Genomic DNA, 12,305 nt, shown 5'->3' on the forward strand with positions numbered 1-12,305 from the left:
TAGCCTGCCACATAATTTTTTCACTCTGATTTTTGGGGCGTCTTTGAATTCAGGGCTCTGTAGATTGATCATTTTCCTTTCCGTCAAACGATGTGGCATCCTTTCGTTCCTAACACATTACCCAGTCTATATCAGTATAGATATCCAGAAGGATTTCTTTTCCCATTGAGATCTGATGTGCTTTCAAAGTGTTCCTTTAATTTTTTTGAGCAGTTTATATTCACTGACTTAAAGGCTGTTAAGAATTAATGTTTTAGATGTTTTCATTTTTGAGGGGGTAAAGAAATCATGGAACAGGGGTATTTAACACATTCCACTGTAAAAGCAATTATTGATGCATTTCTGAGTGTAACCAACTATTAGGAAAAAATTCCTAGTTGATGCTATACTCTTTGCTTAATTAATCTACCCATTTTTTAAATGTTATTCTGTGAAGTCTTAATTAAATCTTGCATTACTATGGAAAAAATACAGGATGAATTAGGCTTTATTACCTATTACACCAATATTTCTCCCATTAAACAAAAAACATAATAAATATGCATTTGAAAACAATCATAACAAATTAGTTCTTAAGTTTAGGCTTTAAGATCCTATCTATCTAAGAAAATTATATAAAATCACTGTAATAAAAAAAAAAAAAAAAAAAAACAAAACAAAAACAGCCATATAAACACTTGCATCTCTAAACCTTAATTCAAATACACAGCCATGTTTCCAAAATAAAAAGTATTTTTATTAAAAGTTATGTAATTATTATATATAAGTACTTAATAATAGATGAATTCATATATAAAAACTTAAAAATAAAAATTAAAATCTATAGTGAAATGTTTATTCATTTTAGAATATTAATAAAGGTAATACGCATTTAACATTTACTTATTGTAGACTTACCATTGTAACAGGCGTTACAAACATACTCCGTAAAAGCATGTCAACTGGGCGAAGTGAAGAAGGTGCCACTGTTTCAAATAAAGTGTTTAAAACTCCAAGAGCCTCATGCGAGTCCAAATGCATCTATGTAAAGTACACAATACTGAGTATTAAAATACTAATGCAAATACAGATACAAGCAATTTTTTGATTCCATTCAAATTACAGCATAGGTAATGTTTATCTGTTTCGTTTTGTTGATCAGTCCTGGAGAGAACTAGCCTAATGTATTTCATCAAGAATCTGCATAATTCAGAATAAAACTACAGAGTGTGGGCCTCATCGATGCATTGTCTAAGGCAGGCATGAGATAACAGCATTCCATTGCAGAAAAAACAGACACAAAAAGAACATATGAACTACACACCATAAATTGACCATATTTCTGGGGGCAGCATTAACCACTTTGTCATGGCACTGCTCCTAAATCAGCTACATATAACTATAACTATAGTTCAAAATTTGTTAAGTCTATAATTTTTGTTAGAAATTAAAAAAAAGGAAAAAAAATACCCAAGAACTATTGCTTAGTTGTATAGCTTTTATATTGGAAAACACAATAAATGCTTCTTTGTAAGCATCAGCCTTGCTTCATTTTACAGTAAAATTCAGCCTTAATTGTTAGCTGTAACTCTTTTTAATTATCCAAAGCATGACGGATGTTGTTAATGTGTTATTCTCAGAGGCTGCCACAGACTTTCAATAACACTGAAATTATTCTTCTAGGATGGAGCTTTTGCATTTATGTTTACAATTATTCCTACATTGTAGGACTTAACACCTTGTATGGAGATCAAGATTTAAAATACTGCGCTAGGTACTGCACTCCAAAAAGCATTGGTAATTTTTAGATTTCATAGCACTATGTACTTGAAAGTCCACAGAGTCATGGAACCTCAATTACTTTGAGTGCAGTGTGAGCATCTGTCCAGCTGAGAGCAACTTTGCAGCATACTGTAGACAGACATCTGTTGGGTTACATGAACAGCATATTCCACTAGATTATGATCAAACATGGTAACCCTACCCAGGTGACAGAGTAGCCCCTGACATGGAAGAGTTACAATGGTAACTGGAACTGAACTCAGAATTGCTTAAAGGCTGGAGCTTAAAATAAGTTTCTAGAGTTTTCCTGGGTAGACAGCAACAAGAAATTAATTTTGTAAATTAACAGACGATTTGCATTTAAAAATAGTTCTAATTTATTCACATCTCCACAAAACATTTAAAATATAAAGAATAAAGTTTAGTCTGGCCCTTATCCCTCTTACACATCTCTCTTTCAGTAGTGCAGTCCTCCTAGTCAAATGAAAATATAACTATTACAGATCTGTGTTATGAAAACCTGAAGATGAAATCATTTTACCAGATCTATCAAAGTCAGCTTTTCAATATTTGGAATTCACTCGTGTACTATTTTTCTGGCAATTCTAAGTTTTCTTTGCTAATAGTCACAATTTTTATGTTCTACTCTTAGGAATCTTAATACAGTAAAATAATGCTGAAAAAGTGTCCATGTTGCTTTTGTTTTACTAATTCTTCTTTCAGTGAGGAAAACTGGAGAAAAATTGTTGATGTTATCTTACTTAAGAAGTTAATGATTATTTTAAAGTTTTCTACAACTTACACATGAAAATAAAATCAGATGCAATTAAATCAAGTTATTAAATACAGAGTCAATGTTGATCAAACATTCTTGATTGCACAAAAATTGTACATTTTACAATTTTATTTCTAAGCGATAAGATAAACTAATAAAATTAAGAAATATATATATATTTCCATTTTATTTGAAAATGTAAAGTTATAATTGCTATAGCTGAACAAAAAAAAAAAAAAGAGTCGCTAAACTCTAATGTGTTGGCTCTCATAACATGATTAAAGTATGTCAACATTTTCTTAGCCATCATGCCTTCCAATTGATTTTTGAAACAAGGAAACTTAAATCTTAGACCGATTTAAATCTTTTCATTGTTAGTCCATACTTTAACATCTCCATTCTCAGCCATAATCATAATTTTGATCTTGCCGGTGTTCAAAGATGATATAACAAATACTAAATTTATGCTGCCAGCTGGCATTTTGAATGCAACGGAATGTCCATCAATTCAACTAAAATGTGAGAAAAGAAATCAAAGCACATACTTTATTACATGCAGTATATATGAATGGTATGGGTGCAAATGAAATGCAGTCTGCAATTCTAAATGTTCCTCTATTATATAAAAAAATTCTTCCACGAAACAAGACTATTTGCAAAATATTTTTTCAAAACCCGCCAGATGAGACTTTTGCCTTGAGATTTTTTCAAGTCATGCCCTCTTCTCAACCATAAACAACCACACACACGGTACTCTCGCCTCATTTGTGCAAGTGCTTTTGACAGACACAGTTTCTGCTCTTTCAGCTCTTATACATTTTAACGTTTTCCTCACTTAAGTTAATTAAAGAAGACGTATTATGTCCAGAACTTATTGAAGAATTTCATCACAAAGGGATATCAACAGAAAAAATTAGTACACGGGCAATACTAGCACAGAGAAACAATGAAGTCAAATGAATTAATGCCAAAAATGTTGATCGGTTACACAGCAAATTGTTTAAATGCATATCAATAGACTATGCTGAAACTGTTGGTGGTAATCATGTAGAAGATGAAAACATCAACTTACAATATCCCAAAGAATGTCTACAACCGTTAACACCATCTGGTATTCCAGCGCACAAATTACTATAAAAAGAAGAATGTATCCAAGAAAAGTAATGTAGTACATATTCTGCGGATAACATTAGATAACAAAGGAAATACAAGACAAAGAGCAGAAGACAAAGTAAAACGTTGTAAAGAGGTTCAAAAACGTTGGCGCGATACACATGCAGAGCAGGTTAGAGATTATGAAAGTAGTAAAAATCGAAAGTCTCAAAAAACTGATAGTAAAGGTTGCATTAGCATTAACAAACAGAAATTAATACTCAGTGAAAACAGATTGAATATACGGACATAGGTGATATGACAAAAGTACAGCCATATGAAAAAGTTTCTTCAGCCTGCATAATAATTTACTATACTTTGAACAAAAAAAGATAATAGTGGTATGTCTTTCATTTCCTAGGAACATCTGAGTACTGGGATGTTTTCCAAACAATATCTAGTTGTATGAAATTAAATCAAATGTGAAAAACTGGCTGTGCAAAAATTTGGGTATTCTTGTAATTTTGCTGATTTGAATGCATGTAACTACTCAGTACTGATTGCTTGCAACACCAAATTGGTTTGATTAGCTCGTTAAGCCTTGAACATTATAGACAGGTGTGTCCAATGATGAGAACAGGTATTTAAGGTGGTCAATTGCAAGTTGTGCTTCCTCTCTCTGAAGAGTGACAGCATGGGATCATCAAAGCAACACTCAAAAGATCTGAAAACAAAGATTGTTAAGTATCATGGTTTAGGGGAAGGCTACAAAAAGCTATCTCAGAGGTTTAAACTGTCAGTTACAACTGTAAGGAATGTAAAGCAGGAAATGGAAGGCCACAGGCACAGTTGCTGTTAAACCCAAGTCTGGCAGGCCAAGAAAAATACAGGAGCAGCATATGCGCAGGATTGTGAGGTGTATCTGTACATTGTTCTACAATTCAGCACACTTTGCTCAAAGAACATCTGTGCGGCAGGATGATGAGAAAGAAGCCCTTTCTGCACTCACGCCACAAACAGAGTCACTTGTTTTATGCAAGTGCTAATTTAGACAAGCCAGATTCACTTTGGAACAAAGTGCTTTGGACTGATGAGACAAAAATTGAGTTATTTGGTCAAAACAAAGAGCGCTTTGCATGTCAGAAGAACAACACCGCATTCTAAGAAAAACACCTGCTACCTTGTGGTATAACGGCTTAGCGTGAGGGTTGTGCGGCTGAAGCAGTTCTTTGGGTGAAATACGGTGTGTGAGTTTTCACCCAAGTACACAGGTAAGGGACTGTCCGCATCCGTTGCTTCCAGCAACGTTTTAACTTCGTTTTTAAAGGATTGTGTTTTTTCTATTTTAACCTCCACGTTTTCATTTGCTTTTATTGGTTTATTTATTTATTGGAACTTTGAGTCACTGCACTATTTATTTGAACATTCTTTTGTTTGATTGTTTTTAAAAAAAAGCACCTTTGCACATTTGTACATCATCCCCTTGCTATGTTGTTGCCACACGGTCTAGCTCATCAGTAACATTACTGACAGTATAGGGTTCAATGGCTCCCAAACAGCAGATGGGAGCATGACGCCGAACCCGCATCGTCACATACCTACTGTCAAATTTGGTGGAGGCTCCATCATGCTGTGGGGCTGTGTGGCTACTTCAGGGACTGGGGCACTTGTTAAAGTCGAGGGTCAGATGAATTCAACCCAATATCAACAAATTCTTCAGGATAATGTTCAAGCATCAGTCAAAACGTTGGAAGTTACGCAGGGGTTGGATATTCCAACACACGACAATGACCCAAAACACAGTTCGAAACATACAAAGGCATTCAATCAGAGGGAGAAGTACAATGATCTGGAATGGCCGTCACAGTCCCCTGACTTGAATATCATGGAAAATCAATAGAATGATTTGAAGCAGGCTGTCCATGCTCGGCAGCCATCAAATTTAACTGAACTAGAGAGATTTTGTACGGAAGAATGGTCAAAAATACCTCCATCCAGAATCCAGACACTCATCAATGGCTATAGGAGGCATCTAGAGGCTGTTATATTTCTTATATCTAAGTCTTGATGTAATATCGCTGTTGGGGTGCCCAAATTTATGCATCTGTAATTTTTTTATGATGCATATTGCATATTTTCTGTTAATCAAATAAACTTAATGTCACTGCTGAAATACTACTGTTTCCATAAGGCATGTCATATATTAAAATGAAGTTGCTACTTTGAAAGCTCAGCCAATGATAAACAAAAATCCAAAGGATTAAGAGGGGTTCCCAAAGTTTTTCATATGACTGCATGTTGATATTGTTCAGCTTAAAAGTTTAAGTTGGAGACTTGTAGATTGTCTAATTCATGTTGCCATCAGGGAAAAGTAGTGTTTTTTCCCCAATGAGGAAGCGTATCCGCAAGAATTAAAAGATTTGTTGTTTGGTGAAAGCGAACTCCACAAACACTACAGGCAAAATATCCAAATCTACAATAATCTGTTCACATGTGCATCATTCAATGCTCAAAACGTAGATTTACACGATTCTGGACCATATGCTACGAGAATCTGTTGTCCCGCAACAATTAAAGCTACTACAAGTTTAATTTTGAAAAATAAAATTCAGTCAGGTTTATATTTATGATCCCGTGGAAGCAATGCAAAAAAGAATCAAAAGAGTTAAACGATCAGACGTATGGGTACAAATCCATACATTCAAAAGTATCGCACTATTGGTTACTTTGCAAAATAAATTATTACCTCCTGATGATGCACATCATTTTGTCTGTGCTGAAATTCCAAACAGAAAAACCTATCCTGAATTACGGTACAAATTCATTAAAACACATGTATCATGGACCTCATTTAAAAGATTCAGTATGTTGGCACTCAAAAGAAAAAAAGTGTTTAAAGAAAATTTCCTAAAGGTTTCGTTAATTCAATAGATATGACTAAGGCTGGCTTTCTTGATTATCAATGCGGAGATAATCGTCACGAACAACACACTTATAACGGAAAGAAAGTTCTTAAAATTGTGATGATCGATAATTCAATGATTGTACTGTATTAACCCGTATTTGCTCAAACGATTTGATGGTCATATTAATGTTGAGTATTGTGCATCCATTATGAGAATTAAGTACATCTACAACTACAATCATAAAGGGCACGCTAGAGTATGTGTGAATGTATCCAAAGAACAGTCTCAGGATGAAATTCAAGCATATTTAGATACTCGGTATGTCAGTGCAGTGGAAAGCGGGTGGCATTTAATTGAATTGCCAGTGCATGGTCAAAGTCATTCTGCTGAATTACAACCAATTCACTTACCAGGTCAGAATATGATTCAATTTAAAGAAGGGGAAGAAGCACAAGCTTTCGCAGGTAGCAAAAAAAAAGGCTCATTTTGAACTTAGTAAAAATGACATAAATGCAAAAGCATATATGTTTTTTTTTCCACAATTAATTATGTTTGACTAGTTTTACTATGGCTAATTACTCACTGTAATATAAAATAGTCTATTATGCATATGTAACAGTTTCCATGAAAAAAACAATCTGTTAAAATTGTACATCCGCTTACCCATACGCGACCGGCAGAGCTGCGAAGTGGCTGGGCCGGGGTTTGGCAAGCGAAGATAGCAGGGGGCAGAGCCCCATAGTTCTAATATATGACACAGATGATTCAGTAAAAGCCAGTCATGTTAATTCTAGATTCTAGAATAGCCGCACAGATATAAGGAGACTTGTTTGAAAATAAGACAGCACCTCATTGGCTTTTTAATTTCATCATTCATCACGGCTCATAACCTTTGTTAACCATAACACCTAAAAGTGAGGTGCCAAGGTGGAAAAAAAAAAAAAAGAAAAAAGACAGTCATAACAAGAAGTCTAAAGTAACAGAGGGAAAGCCTGAGCATTTTAATTTTATTAATTATTTTATTACTATACTATTTTATTACTATTCGCAAATTATTAACATACTTAAAGTCTTTCTACAAATGGAAGCTTTAAAGACCTGTTAGAAGTTAGAAAAAAATGTACCATTTTTATTAAAATATTTCTGCAGCTAAAATGTACTATTACTCATCTTTTTAATACAAATAAATGTTTTGGTACCCAATATCAGCCTATACATTTAAGAAACTACTCTGCATTAATACCAGCTATCAAAAAAGACGCCGGTGCACCTCTAAACAGAAAACCTTATGAAATAAATGATTAATAAAACTCAACAGAAACAGTTTGGTGGCTTCTATTAAGTAAACTTTATATAGCATCTTTCATAGGCAGAAAGTCAAAGTGTTTCACATACACAATAAATACAAACGTATATAAAACTAGTACTTAACAAAGCTCATAAAAACTGAAAAAAAATCACTTCTCCAGAAAATCTATAAATAAATTAAACCTACAATTAACCAAGTACCTGTTTAAAAAGTCTTAAGGTTTCTTTAAAAATTATTTACATTGCTGTTAGAGAGCAGGGCCAGAGGAAGTGAATTCCAAAGCCTTGAAGCTACTACCTCAAAAGCTTTGTCATGACAAGTCTTTAATTGAGTCTTGAGGATAGTCCATAGACAATTACCAGAGGGGAAAAAGAGATCTGACTTACAGAGTTCCGTCACATATTTGAGAGCTTGACCATGCGTGACACAATATGCAAGAACAAGAATTTTAAAATTAATTCTAAAATTAATTGGAAGCTAATGTAATACAATTAAAACAGGTGTAATATGGGGCCCTTCTACTCGTTCTTGTTAAAAGCTTTGCAAGAACATTTTGGACTGACTGAAGACAGTCCAACAATTAATTGTTTAAATAAGTAAAAGGTCAATTTCAAAAGTGGAAACAAGAGGAAATAAAAGCGTGGCTAAGCATCTCCATCTCTGCCCCTAGACATAAGAGTACTCAGTTTTTGACTTAGTCAACAATCTAACATCTGAAACAAAACTCAGGGTCTGGTCAACCATAACACCTTAATTACGAATTATATGAAGAACATAAAAAGAAAAGATTGCAAGTCTTTGACTCACCTTAACTTTTTTGGGGCAGATGTCAAATTTTTTTAGACACAAGCGGTTGAGGGCAGATATCAACTAAAGTCGACATCCAGAGGCAGAGGGCAATAAAAGCTATAAACGCTGATAAAACTCATCATTGGGTCATAGGTAGACCCTATCTAATAGGACTGTTGGCCTCACTGACTTGATGTCGAATCCGTGCATGCATGTGAGTAGTGCAGAGTGAACAACGCCAAGAATGACATCGACATTGGGCGAGAGAGTAAAGCAAATGTGCAAAGCAAAATGGTCCATGTAATTAATTAATTAATTAATTAATGTCGCTGAATCAGACTCTGACTTATCAAATTTCAATTTTGATGCAACTCATCTGGAGATTGAAAATAAAAGTCAGGTACCAGCATTAGCTGATGAGTCCTCAGCTGACGCACCTATGGCAGTGTGCACCTGGGAGGACTAGACAGACACTTATCAAAGTCTGATTTTGATCCAAACGAAAAAATCGAAAATTAAAGTCAGCTAGTTGCATCAGCTGATCTGTCCCCAGCGGATTGTAGTGCTGAACATACTCATGTGGCAGATGTGCCTATAGCAAAATTCACCCTGGGAGGACTACACAGACGTAGATCTGTGGGAGGCAAACTGGCAACTGGACTTCACGAAATGACACAGAGCGCTAGTGGACACTATGGATTACCAGCCATTTAACTACTTCAAGCTGTTTTTTACAGAGAGTTCCTTTCAGCTTATGAGTAATGAGACAAACAGGTATGTAACAAGTATGAGAATTTATATGCTGTAGGGGCTCATGGAATGTAAAACAGAGAAACAAATGTTATAAATAAGAAAACTGCTCAAAAAATTAAAGGAACACTTTTTAATCAGAGTATAGCATCAAATCAATGAAATTTCTGGGATATTGATCTGGCCAGTTAAAAAGCAGAGGGGGTTGTTAATGAATTTCAGCTGCTTTGGTGTTAATGAAATTAACAACAGGTGCACTAGAGGGACAACTATGAGATGACCCCCAAAACACAAATGGTTTAACAGGTGGAGGCCACTGACATTTTTCCCTCCTCATCTTTTCTGACTGTTAGTTCACTAGTTCTGCATTTGGCTACGCTCAATGTCACTACTGGTAGCATGAAGTGATCCCTCAATACGTGCCATTGCCAAAAGGTTTGCTGTGTCTCCCAGCACAGTCTCAAGGGCATGGGGGAGATTCCAGGAGACAGGTAGTTACTCTAGGAGAGCTGGACAGGGACGTAGAAGGTCCTTAACCCATCAGCAGGACCGGTATCTGTTCCTTTGGGCAAGGAGTAACAGGATGAGCACTACCAGAGCCCTACAAAATGACCTCCAGTAGGCCACTAGTGTGACCAAACAATCAGAAACAGACCATGAGGGTGGCCTGAAGACCTCTAGTGGGCCCTGTGCTCACCGCCCGACACCGTGGAGCTCGAATGGCATTTGCCATAGAATACCAGAATTGGCAGTTCCACCACTGGCGCCCTGTGCTTTTCACAGATGAGAGCAAATTCAATCAGATCACATGTGACAGACTTGAAAGGGTCTGCAGAAGCCGTGGAGAACACTATGCATGACCGCTTTGGTGGTGAGTCAGTGATGGTCTGGGGAGACATATCCATGGAGGGACGCCCAGACCTCTACAGGCTAGACAATGGCACCTTGACTGCCATTACTGTGATTTTCAGGGTGTCATTGAATTCAGCCCTCTGTAGGTTAATATTTTTCATTTCCATCAAACTATGTGGCATCCTTTTGTTCCTAACACATTACCCAGTCCATATCATTGTAGATAGCATGATTTTTTTTACCCATTGAGATTTGATGCATTTTTCAAAGTGTTCCTTTAATTTTTTTGAGCAGTGTATTTTATGTTGATTTATGTATGAAATAATTGCCTTCTGGGCTTTTTAAGAAACTGAGTTTTTTGGAAAAATATTCAGCCCTGGGATAAAAGGGAAAAAAAATAATTAGCCCTTAAAGACTTATACATGGAATTTTCTGGAACAACAACCAGCTTCTCAGTCTCAACCTCATTTAGCTGAAGAAAACTATTAGTCATCCAACACTTTTTGGCAGTATGTCATTCAGTTGCAACAGATAATTTATCAAAGTAATTAGGTTTAAAGAAAAAATAAAGCTGGACATCATCAGCAGAAAAATGATAAGATATATTATTAAAACTAATAGCCTGTCCCAGTGGTGACATACATAAAGAAAACAAACCCAGATTTAAATAAGAACTCTGAAAATCTCATAACACTGCAGCATTACCTGACACAAATTTCCCAAATGAAACAGAAAAGCTCAATGTATTTCAGATTTATTTCCATAAACTAATAATTTCAAGTACCTGCTGTTTTGCCAGCATGGGCAGGATAATATCAGCAATCTGACGTGACAGTCTCTTCCATTTGTCTTCGTTTTCTTTGTGACACTGTTGCAATACAAGTATAAACATTTCAAGGACCTAGAAAATAACATTGAGAACAAATCCATTACTATGTTGTGCATATCATTATATAACAAAAATGGATAACATAACTACTTCATCGTCATTTGAATGAAATACTAGATAAATATTACTTAGCAAACAATCATGTTTTGATTTTGAATATCTCCTCCTCGAACAGGTCGTGTGTCGTCGGACTTGCGGCAACACGTCTTGGACATTCGGGTGAAGAGAGGGGCGGAGCCGGCAACTTATCACTACCTGGTGGTGAGTTGGCTTCGGTGGTGGGGGAGGATGCCGGTCAGGCCTGGCAGGCCCAAACATGTTGTGAGGGTCTGCTGGGAACATCTGGCAGTGTCCCCTGTCAGAAGTAGCTTCAACTCCCACCTCCGGCAGAACTTCGACCACGTCCTGAGGGAGGTGGGGGACATCGAGTCCGAATGGGCCATGTTTTGTGCATCTATTGTTGAGGCGGCTGACCGGAGCTGTGGCCATAAGGTGGTCGGTGCCGCAATCCCCAAACCTGTTGGTGGCAGCTAATAGGTACCGGCATGCCAAGCGGAATGCGGCTTCGGTGGTTGCTGAGGCAAAAACTCAGGCGTGGGAGGAGTTTGGGGAGGCCATGGAGAACGACTTTCGGATGGCTTCGAGGAGATTCTGGTCCACTGTCCCGTGTCTCAGGAGGGGGAAGCAGTGCAGTGTCAACACCGTATATGGTGGGGATGGTGGCACTGCTGACCTCGACTCAGGATGTTGTGGGTCGGTGGGGGGAGTACTTCAAAGACCTCCTCAATCCCACTAACATGCCATCCAATGAGGAAGCAGAGCCTGGGGACTCGGAGGTGGGCTCCCCCATCTCTGGGACTGAGGTCACCGAGGTGGTCAAAAAACTCCTTGGTGTCAGGGCCCCGGGGGTGGATGAGATACGCCAGGAGTTCCACAAGGCTCTGGATGTTGTAGGACTGACTTCGTTGACACGCCTCTGCAACATCGCATGGACATTGGGGACAGTGCCTCTGGATTGGCAGACCGGGGTGGTGGTCCCCCTCTTTAAGAAGGGGGGCCGGAGGGTTTGTTCCAACTACAGAGGGATAAAACTCCTCAGCCTCCCTGGAAAAGTCTATTCGGGGGTTCTGGAGAGGAGGGTCCATCAGATAGTCGAACCTCAGATTCAGGAGGAACAGTGTG

General features: G+C 37.2%; 1 protein-coding gene across 4 annotated transcripts in view; it reads right to left on the reverse strand.

Annotated features, from left to right (window-relative positions):
* The window catches only part of htt (huntingtin), a 240,301-nt gene that overhangs the window by 76,230 nt on the left and 151,766 nt on the right, over positions 1-12,305 (reverse strand). For all 4 annotated transcript variants that reach the window (XM_039751643.1, XM_039751641.1, XM_039751642.1 and 1 more), the window contains 2 exons: positions 11,019-11,135; positions 898-1,020 (listed from right to left, as the gene is read on the reverse strand). In XM_039751643.1, the coding sequence (XP_039607577.1) occupies positions 898-1,020; positions 11,019-11,135 (240 nt within the window). The remainder of the gene's footprint in view (positions 1-897; positions 1,021-11,018; positions 11,136-12,305) is intronic.

The sequence above is a fragment of the Polypterus senegalus genome, chromosome 4 (assembly GCF_016835505.1).
Source record: "Polypterus senegalus isolate Bchr_013 chromosome 4, ASM1683550v1, whole genome shotgun sequence".
NCBI classification, from domain to species: Eukaryota; Metazoa; Chordata; class Cladistia; order Polypteriformes; family Polypteridae; genus Polypterus; species Polypterus senegalus.